The sequence below is a fragment of the Apis laboriosa genome, unplaced genomic scaffold (assembly GCF_014066325.1).
Source record: "Apis laboriosa isolate Shangri-la unplaced genomic scaffold, ASM1406632v1 scaffold14_cov150, whole genome shotgun sequence".
In the NCBI taxonomy this organism is placed as follows: Eukaryota; Metazoa; Arthropoda; class Insecta; order Hymenoptera; family Apidae; genus Apis; species Apis laboriosa.
In genome coordinates, this window is record NW_025221798.1 from 646,669 (window position 1) to 659,078 (window position 12,410).

Here is a 12,410-nt window from a genome sequence, read left to right on the forward strand (position 1 = left end):
ACTGGAATTCTTTTACGATAATGGAAATTAAACTGCGAGGAATGAAAGAGAGGGGAAACGTCAGTATGGTCATTACTGGGAAATTAATTCTGTCAGCAGTCATTTAATGATTTCTAACACGGGTTAATTTATGATGAAGAGTCATCATTATAGTTTAATTCGATAAATATGTTTATTACAAAGTTCTGAGAATTTATTATAAATGATGATAGATTGAATTTATATTTCACATCAATTTTTTTAAAAATTCAAATCCATTACACTATGAAATATATCAACAGGTTTGATACATCAGTAAAAAATTAAAAGAAAAATATGTTCGTTCAATATCAAAACGATTTGAAATCATTTCAAAACTACCGCCAAAACGAAATAAATTACAATAAAAAATTTAACTAATTTATTCCAATACTATATCTTTGATTATCACTTATATACTATAACTTGTTTAATTCAACATAATATGGAAGAATAGTAATTTAAAAATTATAATAATTATGAAATAAGAAATAAGATTATATTTCATTCTTAAGTGATATTTATCTCTTACTATTATTTAAAAATAATGAGAATGGATCGATTAAAAAATTTATAGAACTAACAATAAGTTAATAACGACTTGATACATACTTTTACATACTGCATAAATTTTTATCTTGACCTTCGATGCATTTAAATTATGTCACACTAAAAAATTGAAACGCGCTTCCGTTTAATTGATTGAATTTGATAATTCATCAAGTATAAAAAAAAAAAAATGAACTGATGAATTTTTATTAGTAAAATTATTACGAATGCTTGCAGTAGGCCAAAGAACCGAAGTATGTATAATATTTATTCGTCATTCGCTCGAGCACTTCTTGCGTACATAGTATGTTCGAGAGTCATCCCCACCACTGAATCCTCTTGGACCCAGTGAAGCGAGAATAATTTCACATCGAGGCAGTACAACATAATATTTCTTCAAAAAAACTTGAATTCTCACTCTCTCCCACCTTTCGTTCTGTCATTTTCTATTCATCGACGAAAATAAAATAAAACTCGAATTTCACCCGTTTCTTGTAGATATAGAATATATCAACTTAATATAAATACGAATAAAAAAAAAAAAAAACCACAAAAGAGTTCCTATATCAACATTCTTATATATATATATATATATATATTTTCCTATGGATGAAGGAACGTCTCGATGTCGTACAACTCACGCGAACGAATTCACTAATGACTTTCAATTTCCCTTGAAAAGAGGAAGAACATCGTCGTTGAAAGATCGTTTCACTCTCATGATTAAGTATACACTTTAAATATAGGAGACCAATGTTATCAGCATGCAGGACACAGTGGCACGAGATATATCATATCACCTGGTGGCTCGTCCGCAGGGAGCGGCGTAACCAACGGAGAACCTTGCTCGACGCCCGTTGAAGGAACGACTTCCCGGAGGAATTACCGGCGGCCTCGGGCATGGCATCCCGGGCCGAAATGACACTCGTTCGCTCGGCTCGTGCTTACAGCTCGAAAATCCAAACTGACGGAGAGGGTAGCGCTACCACCGGCGGTTAGAGTGAGATACGCAGCTGCAGGATGGTGGGGGATGCACTGTAAGGGGTGGGGCGAGGGAAGTATCTCGAACGGTCGATATCAACCCCATACGTTGGTCGCGGGCAGACGGATCCTTTGGAAGGTTACCCTTTCTCTCGATTCAGCTCGATCGTGCGCTTCTCCCGGGATGATTGCTAACTTGGGGATTGACATCACGATCTGCATCGATCGAAATCAATTTAATTTTTAAATTTGTTTTATTACATGAAGGAAATTGGGGAATATGGAATAAAATACATAAATCGAATTTATAAAATCCTAAAATTGATATTATTTATTGGTTCATCAATTAAAAGATAATCTTTTTCCCGTTAAATTTTTCTTTTAGAAAAATATAGAAGGGAAAAATATCAAAGACATTCTAAATAATAATTGTTAAATAAAATAAGATATTTCTTCAGTGCTTCGAATTTTTTGTTTTTATTATTAAAAAATTTTGCGAAGTTTTCAACGGATTATAATTAAGAAAAAAATAAACAAACTCATATGTATTAGTATTTTTGAAAAAGTTAAAATGTTAATTTTTAAAAAGAAAAATGCATGGTATATAAATAGTTAAAATATTTTTATATAATTGTACTTATTATATAATTGTACTAAAAAAAATAGTACAATTAGTAATAAAAATAAAATTAAATGATAAGTGAATTATGCTTATATGAAACATTATTCTCATCACTTTTTGTGGTTCATTTATAATAACAATTGTTAACCGCAAACAGTCCATCTATCATCATATACAATCTATCAACAGTTTGAAAATTATTTCCATTATTTAATTCACAAATAATTCACAAATAATGAGAGATAAAATATAAGTTTTGAGACAGTACGCGTATAATTATTAGCTTATATTTTAACTTGTGTGTATCAGACTAAATATAGCATGCATCACTACNATATATATATATATATATATATATATATATATATATACGTATAATTCGCATGATGCAGTGACATTGCTCGACTTGATGAACAGTATACGCAGACTATTGCCCGTTACTATATAGAGCTTTTACACTTTCATTCTATATCTATATCCATATTCAGATAAAATCTGATATAAAATCTGTCTTAACTTATGGTCAAGATGGATTATTGTGAAGGCAAATCATATAGAAACGATACAGCTTATCCCGTCACCGAGGTTTCGTCGACCTGACCCGTAGAACGCCATAAATAACTAGGATACGGGTGATGAGTTATCCATAACTAGGTCCAGAACATTTCCCGGGTCGCGATGAGATAGCATCGATATACCGAAAAATAGCTGGCCATTGGTCGATGCTATAGATGCAACAAGTGTCAGTCGGCCGTGAAATCTACCCCCTGAAGGGTTCCTCGATGGAAGTGTAGATAGGAAGAAGCAGGAAATCGTGAGAGGGACAAAGAAGGAGGGATGGGTTGAGGAAGAACCGACGAGCGTCGTGACAAGCGTTGCGGCGGCTTCGATCTAAGAGTGGGGGAAGTGAGAAGGAGTGGGGGTAGAAAAAAGTGGGGGAGAGAGAAAGCTGTCAGCTGGTCAGACTCGAACCGGACCAGCGCAACTTTGCCGAGGCCTAGGTCGCAGCGGTAGCTTATCGACCACCGGGGATGCCAGGTCTTCTCGATCTCCTCTCTCACGAGTCTCTCTCCGGCGAATCGTTTCTACGTTTCAATACGAGCTGCTTCGAATGACAATTCGATTTGAAAATAATTATCAAAGGATTATCTCTCTGGAATTCTCGAGTCTCAATTGTTCACGTGAATTTTCAATAAGAACGAATCTGTATTTTCTTTTGTACATTTATCTTATATTAAAAAGATTAAGAATATTTTTTTTAATATTCATTTATATCATAATTTGTAATTAAAATAGCATATGTTTCTGCATGTATTTATAAAATTAAATAATAATATGGAATAGTTTAATAATCTAATAATAATAATATAAAATATGAATGATATGATATTTTTGTAGATATAATTTTTGCATTTATAAGAATTCTTCTTTGATATTTATATAAATATTTTTTTACACATAGAAAAGAAATACTTATAAATATTAAAATTAAATTTATACTTATGTGAAGAATATATAATTTTCTCAGAATTTTTCATAGAAAAAAAAAAAAAATTATTTTAATTTAAAGTTTTTCCACAAAGTTTTAAAGTTAAAGAGTAACTTATCAAGAAAATTACTTCAATCGATTTTAAAATTGTGAAAAATATATACGTTCGAAATTTGAATTTACATGCAATATACCAATTTTATTACTATCAGGAATGTATATACTAATATTATCACACATTTTCAGAAAAATTAATCAAAATCACGGATTGCATTATTAATCGATTGTATCGACTGTACATTGCATGAATTATAAAGTCGATAGAAATCACGACATGAATTATGATTGATCAAGAAATCCATCCCGCGTAAAAGGTTAGCGTTATTTCTGGAACAAATTGATACTTTTTAGAAAATCGTACTTCTCGAATAACTTTGAATGACAAGAAAGCAACTAAATAATAAATCAATTTTATCGAAGGATTCATATTTAAATCTTATAATGCTCATGTATCTGACAAAATAAATATAGCTATATATGGACATATATATCAATTTTAAGAAAATTTAATAAAATGACATATCTATACTTACGATAAATGTATTATAATTTTATCGAAGATATTTGGACAATTATAAAAAAATTAGCTACAAATTTTTTTTAAAAATCATGTAATCATATAAAAGATTTTAATAAACATTTAAAAATTTAAAGATTGATTTAAAATAAAAATTAAAAATAAAAAAATTGAAATCAAGAAATAAATTATATATATATATACAATAATAATATAGTATATACATAATAATACAATAATTAATATATAATTGTTTTTGTGAAAAATTTAAGAAAAATATGTTAAGATTCGAACTTAGGACATAATATTAGAAACCTATGATGCTTGTTTCTACATCACATTTGCTATGAGAATAAGATATCTTATTATTCTAACATATACGTATATGATTATACGATGTTTATAAACTTTGTATCTAATTTTCTTATAATTAATTAAATATACAATTAGTATATTTTTATATACTATCCAATGATATGTGAAACTAATGTATACAGAATATTTAACAGAATAAACATTTTGAGTAAAATGAATCCAGAATATTAAATATAGAAATCCTGATGAGAATTCTTTTTTAAGATTTCAAAAAAAGAACAGTAGAGTCAGTGTTATATTCTTTATTAAATGCCATTGAAGCGAACGAAGCCGTAGCAAAGTAGAGAGTGCGCATGGCTGTCAAGTGCTTGTCCACAGGCTTAAAATTGTTCGAATCGCGACGAGAGTTGGAACGAAGAAGGCAAAACGACAGAAATCGAGACGAGGAGACTGGAGGCGCCAGGAGAGGGGCGGTTGGCATGGCAGGTGGCCGAGGTGGCGCTGCACCACTCGTTGTTGGAAAAGTGGAAGAAAGAGAGGTTTTTCCACCATCGACCGGGTTTCCTCCTCGTCCACTATTCGCTATATCCGGTATACATGTTTACACGCACACATATTCCGCTTCCTGCTCTTGCGACCTTGAACCTGAACCTACAAACTGACATCGCTCTGTCTCCCTCTTCTTTGACCTCTCTATATGTGGAGAGAAAAGCTCTGCTATGAAAATCGATGCCACATTTGTTATTTGTAGCACAGAAGCTGTTTGTTTTCGAAAAAAGGGAATTATCGTTTTATATTTATTTTATAGAATGAAATTTCGAAGCTTGGATATTTTTCGAACGAACTTAAAAGGAATTTACGTGGCGAAGAGGTTAGGTTGAATCAATCAAAAGTTTGACTTTGCGGTATTTTTAATTAAATTCCAAGCGAAATAATTCGATGAAAATGAGATTTCATGGATTTATTTTTTGAGTAAATCGAAAAGAATTTACATGGTGAAGATGTTAGATTCAAGGTGAAAATTATTAAAAATTATTAAAAATAATTGATTTAATTTGATTTTACGATAATATTAATGAGAATAAATTTTCACTGGTAATTAATAATAATTTAGTAATTTTTAAAAAAATAAAATAAAGATTATAGAAATTTAAATTTTTACAATTCGATCGTGTGTAATTTAATCTGTTTTTCTAGCTTCTTTCCATTATACTTATTAATTTTACTTAAGAGATTCGAACTCAGATGTATTTTTGAAATAAAATCGCTACCCATTTCGAAAGAATTACAATGCGTTACATTAGAATTTAAGCGAATACTACTGTATTTCAATAATCGAAGCTCGACCAAAGCGAATTCAATTTCTCTTCGAGCTGGAATCGATAGGGCGCCATTATCGAGTTTCAATAGGTCAGGTTTGCTGGTTCAGATTCTCGATGATGCAGCTCGGTTGTGGACAAGATTAAAATTTACCAATTGTTAACAAATAAATCGGTATTGATGAATATTCGAAAATAAATTTATGAAAATGATATATAATATTCTCAAAATAAATGAAACTAAAGTCCAGAATAAGTGAAAATTTTATCTCTATTATTAGGCGTAATCTTCCTTTGGAACTAGTGAAGCGATTAAGCGACACATTATGCTCGACGGTTAACTGAAATACTATCCAACTTAAACAATATCAACGTACACAGTACAATTTTTCTAACTATTGTTAATGAAAATATTACAATCATAATTTTCATATTTTTCTGAAATAAAATAATATTAAATATGATATAGTGCTACTTATTTATTTCATATATGCATATAAAATTTTGAACACAAAAGAAAATGATGAGAAAAAGATTCAGACAACATAACCTTTTTATTTTTTTTTTTAATGCAATCTAAAATACGAAAATCGTTGATTTAATTAGATTCAAAGTTTGATTCTTCTTCAAATAAGACGATTGTCGAAATTTAAAAGCTACTGATCTTTGCTCTTTTTCTTTCATTTACTGTTCTTTTCTTTGACCATTGCTATCGATAAAATATTAACTCAGTAGAATTTCATCTTTTCGGCCATCTTAAGTGTGAATATCGATATTTATCGCGGATATATATTTTGCCTATTTTATTAAACTATATATTTTTTTCTTTCTAAGGTTATTTTTTAAAAGTCGAATAGCGTAAAAATATCTTCGATCGATATAGATATTCATAAATAACCGAGTGATATGCCTCGATTTAAGAGCTCGTTGACCTGTCACGTGCATTTAGTAATTGAATATTTCTCATTGTTCAATCTCTATATTTCGTTGATTCGACAAAAGATTAATGAGGTCAATGTAATTCCATACATTAATTCGTTCGATTCCTTCAACGTATGCGTTAATATAATTCTTGACTACAATTAATCTCGCGGTGCAATCCGCTCTTTTATTTCCTTTGCTTATGCTCGATTCCCCGTTTCTTACAAGAAGTATAAAAGACCTCGCTCCCGCCAGCTGTTAAAAATAACATCTCTCTGATGATCCGTGTTCTTATTTATCGACCCGACCTTCTTAACAATCTTTTGTATTGCACCATTGTTACAATAATAGTTATAGTTTTATAACTTGTTTCCTTTTTTCCTCTATGATACAATATTTCAAAAATTTTATTAAATTATTATATATATAAACATATATATATATTTAAAAAAATTATGAAGAAAATTTATAACTGGATCATATATTTTTATAACAATTTCGAATTTTCATGAGTGTCATGACTATTAGTAAATGAATATCAATAATTTGATCACGATATTTACAATTTCTATTTTCAATGACTTTAATTCTATTTAATTTTCGATAAGATAAGTATTTTTTAATATCAGAATTATGTTATTTATCGTATATTAAAATACCAATACTCAAAGAATATTTCTTTTAATTCGTCGTGATATTATTAGATAATATTTATAGATTATTATTATTATTGTTATTATTAGTATTATTACTATATAGTTTATAAAATTGAGCATTGCCCGATTTTATTAAAGAAAAAAAAATTATAAAATAAAAAAACCGAAGTCTATTGAAATCAATAGTAATAATAAATAAGTATTTTTTTTAAACCTTGAGCAAATTAAGAGTGAGTAACAGATGATCGATCCTTAGTCAGTTTAAAACATTATTGTATATAAATAGAAATAGTTTCTCTATTAAAATTTTACATTGTTATAACATTATTGCAAATTATTAACTATTAATTAATAATATTAAAATAAAATACTTAAAGAAAAATATATTTTCAAAAAATAATTAATTAGTGTTCAATAATATAAAATCAATTAAAAAATAATAAAATAAAATATAAATTATTGTTTAATAAAGAAATTCTTTCTAATTGAATCTCAATTTTAATTTTTTTTTTTTTAATGAATTCTAAGATTACAAAGATTTTAACAAAGATTTTTTATGTATATTTTTTTTTTGCTATTTTTGTAATATTTTAACATTAAATGGAAATAGTACAATAAAGTTCAAAATAAAAACATTGATCCAATTAAAATTTAAAGAAAATATCCCTCGAAGAATTTCATAGAAAAATGAGATAAAAAAAAAATTGAAAATAAAAAATATATTGAATTCACTTAAGTTTAAAACTTAAAGTTACCTTTAACCAAAGATCTCGAATTAATCCTTTAAATATTCGTGAATGATTGGCTGGAGGCAATTGTGGTATTATTTTAGAAGCAATTTTGCAAACAAAATTTGGTTCATATATCTATTTGTAATATCTCTAGACCTTGAATTTTAATGTCATAATAAACGGATATAACACCAGGAAATTAATCAAGATTATAAAAAAAATATAGATATATACAAAGAAGATAAAAAAAGATAAAGAAGACGTAATGAATGTATGAACATTCTTAAGAAAAATTGAATCTATTTTTATCTATTTTTTATACTCTGATACTGATTTCAATATGAAAAAAATAAATTATTTCAATATCTTTATCGGCGATTATTATATATATATATATATATATATATCTATTTATCTATCTATCTATCTATCTATCTATATATTATGAATCATTATCCATCATGAATCATTACACATGAGAATGACGAATATATTATTTCATTCAATTTATATTAATATAATATCTATATATATATAAAAATATATTATTATTATTATTATTATTACTATATATTAAATATTAATTATACAACATAGAAAATATAAAAGGAGAACATTTATATATGTTATTTATGTATTTATATATATTACAAAATTTTTGTGTAAAAATATTTGAAATTATTGTATTATTTATTCGTTATAAACTCACAGAATTCGAATGTATAGTTACTAAAAACCAAAAATTATTCTAACCTCAACTTTTATTTTATGTCGACGACGAACGTAGAGAATAATAACTAACGAAAGATAAAGAGAGATTAAGAGCCTAACCGTTTAAAGAAATTTTTATCTTTATTGGTACGAAATTATTCGCTTCACTGGATTCAAAAGGAGTTCTTTCCTTCCCAATAGATGGTGGGGATGACTCTCATATCTGCAAGAAAAGCTCGAGCAAATAACGAATAAACATTGCACATAAAATACAAAAACTAGGTTAAATTGATCAATTTTCTTGCTTTTGTTTAAAATTTTATTTTTGTTACATGAAATTGGAACGAATATCGAATCGATATAGGAAATGAAGATTCCAGAAACAATAGGAACAGCAGACAAATAAAATGGAATTGATTTACAAAATAAAGAAAGCGGCGTTAAACACGAATATCTTGCAATTTGGTTTGAAATGCATGAGTGAAAGAAGAATAAAAGAATAGTCACCTTCACGGTTGCAGGAGTTGTCACCATTGAATGAATCTTTCTTCGGAAAAGTGATATACAGCAACATACTCCCATAAAAGCTAGCCACCTTTTTCGTGGGACGTTGTCGCGTAATCGACCTTTATGATACTGCGGCCACGATTGACACCGGTCTTGTAATCGAATTTACGGCTTCCGGCCTTGCGTAAGTGGTAAGCGGCATCCATGAGCAATGTGACTTAACCCATTAAGAAGCAAGTAGTGAAATGCAATTTTTATATATGATTATTTTGATTATTTACTTATCAGAATAAGAGAAAATTTGAAATATACATCTATATTAAAATATATTTTATTTATTAAAAAATTAAAAAAAAATTTTAAAATTAAATTATTTATGTTTACAGAAGACTGAAATATTTTCATAATCTACCATTTCGTTTAACTCTTATATTATGAAATTATATTCGATATAAATATTGAATATATTTTTCATTGAAATGAAAATATAACGAAAATAGATTTTTTATATTTTATATAAGTATAACAATATCACTTCAATATATTATATTGTAATATTATTTTCTTATACAAATTCGTATTTCTTATACGTATTCATTTGTAAATAATAATTTATATTATTTTGAGATGATATTAAAATATATTTTTAAATTAATTATAATTCGTGTAATTATTATTTCAAATACAAATTTATTTGTAAAATCCTCGAACAGAAAACTATTTATTTTTATCTATTTCAAAAATCTATTTTCTCTAGCCCTGATTCAATGAGATAGGAAATCGAATCCCCGAAATTTGGAAGACAAGAGAACCGGGTAATGAAAGCTTCGAGGGGAGCAAAAGCCTTTACATCGATCCAATTTCGACTTTCATTGGAGAGCTTGAAGGTATTACAGTGATTCATAGGATTGATCGAAAAAATGAAGTTTATTCGCTTCAGGAATAAATCCTTTCGATCTATCTAGTATCGATCACTTTAGAAGGACGAAGAGAAATTAAATTACTTTTTTGACGTTATTTACAGAGTGTTCAGTCACAAGGATTCGAAAATTTAAGAAATGATTTTTCACATTGAAATAAAACGAAAATAATACTTTCTAATTTTAAAATAAATAGCATTTTAATCTAATTAATATTGACAGATAACCAATAACGATTTTTATTCTTTCCAATATTACACATAATAAGCATCAACATTTAATAAAATTTTAATATCAAAACAATTGTAATTTTAATTTCCAAAAAAAAAAACAAATATAGATTTTCCATATTTATTTATTTAAAAATAATAAAATATTTTATTTTATTATTTTTGTAAGGCGAATTCCAATTAAAAAATGAGCCATCGTCGATTCACACTATTTAACAATTGTATAATAATAATCAAAGTTACACAATCGATAAATTAGTCAGTTGATAATTGGAGAGACCAAGGAGGATGGATCAAATCGCTTTCATCAAGTGTTAACGCGAACTGACACGAGCCGTCGCTTATGAATATCGATTTCCATTGATGGAATTCTACCAGAAATTCCAAAGTCAACGTGTCGTGTATCAACGCGTAAACAGAGGCGGCAACCGAACGCCTTTTATTCTTCCATCAGGATCGATTTACGCAATACGTGTAGAACAAAATGTTGAGAAATAAAATTTTTATTAATTCTTGATGTCTAATTGGTATTTATAGGTGGAAAATTTTTTATTATTATAATTATAATTTGAACGAGTCGTGTCAAATTATCGATATTTGATTTTCTTCATTATTATTCGCAAGGAAAAATAGTTAAATGTTAGTAGTAGAAGAATGTATATTTTGATGTTTTAAATTTTTTTTTTTTGTCAAGAAAAGATCAATTTTTGTTATTCGATGCAATTTGATATTCTCTGTAAGATAATATTAGCTCAACGCGTGCTTAAAAATTTGTCAAAATTAAAATATCTATCTTGATCAAGTTTTTTAAGCGATACAAAAGATAAAATGAAAAATAAAACATTTTCCGAGATTATCCGTTATTTTCATATTAGTAATTTTTTACATGAAAAAATTGCAGCTTTAATTATGCAATTTTATTAATGGAAACATTATATTAAAATAAAAGCCTTAATGGATATTTCTTAATGCCACCATTGTGGAATTAATTCCCTCTTATATATCAGCTCTCATAAAATCTCTTCGATTTTCAGGGATTATTTATCTTAACGTTGAAAAACATTTCTTAGTACAGCGGTAGCTGTATGTGATTCAGAATTTACGTGAATAAAAGATCGGAATCATCACCAGATATAATCAACGCGCATCTGGATTCAATTCCGCCAACTTATGCAACACGAAAGAGACAAATATCGAATTTCTTTGTTACATCGAACGCGTTATAATGGGATTAGAGATCCTGCGTCGAAAATAAATAACGAAATTAAAATACGTTCAATGCATTATACAATTTTTCTCAATCATGTTTTTGATTCTGTCCTATGTTAAGAATAGAAAACGTCGTATTGAACTATCGGTCAAAAAATTTACAATCATTTCTTTTTCTCTTTCTTTTTATTAATATTTATAATTTAATAATTTCTTTGGATAAATTTTTGATAGAGAAAGAATTTTATAAAATAATACAGATTTAATCTAATTATTTCGATTTAAAATCTTTTTTTTTTTTTTAAATATAATATAATATAATTTTATCGAAAAAAAAGAAAAAAGATAAGATAATATGATTTTTGATTTTTTAAAAAATAATTCTTGTTCGCACAATTTTGATATATAATTTAAAAAAAATATTTAAAAAAATCATAGGAATTTAAACAATTTTAAAAAATAAATATTTTGATGATTTAATTTATTTTTCTTATTTTAGATATGTTTAATTTAGCACATCGAGAATTTTTTAGTGTTCTAGAAAGTAAGGTCTAAAACAGTATAATATAAATAATATATGTATTTAAAATACTTTTCTTGAGAGATTTATATCAGAAATTGCTGTTATATTGGAGAATATGAAAAATACAAAATA

At 27.3% G+C, this 12,410-nt stretch overlaps 1 protein-coding gene and 1 pseudogene across 11 annotated transcripts in view; one reads left to right on the forward strand and one right to left on the reverse strand.

Annotated features, from left to right (window-relative positions):
- The window catches only part of LOC122710591 (anion exchange protein 2), a 64,129-nt gene that overhangs the window by 19,118 nt on the left and 32,601 nt on the right, over positions 1–12,410 (reverse strand). For 10 of the 11 annotated variants that reach the window (XM_043928529.1, XM_043928523.1, XM_043928530.1 and 7 more), the window contains one exon: positions 1,368–1,764. In XM_043928529.1, coding sequence (XP_043784464.1) covers positions 1,368–1,469 — 102 coding nt within the window. In that variant the 5' untranslated portion in view covers positions 1,470–1,764. Of the gene's footprint in view, positions 1–1,367; positions 1,765–9,396; positions 9,491–12,410 lie in introns of those variants that run through there. The other variant, XM_043928531.1, reaches the window with a different exon arrangement.
- On the forward strand, positions 4,161–9,523 carry LOC122710708 (annotated as a pseudogene).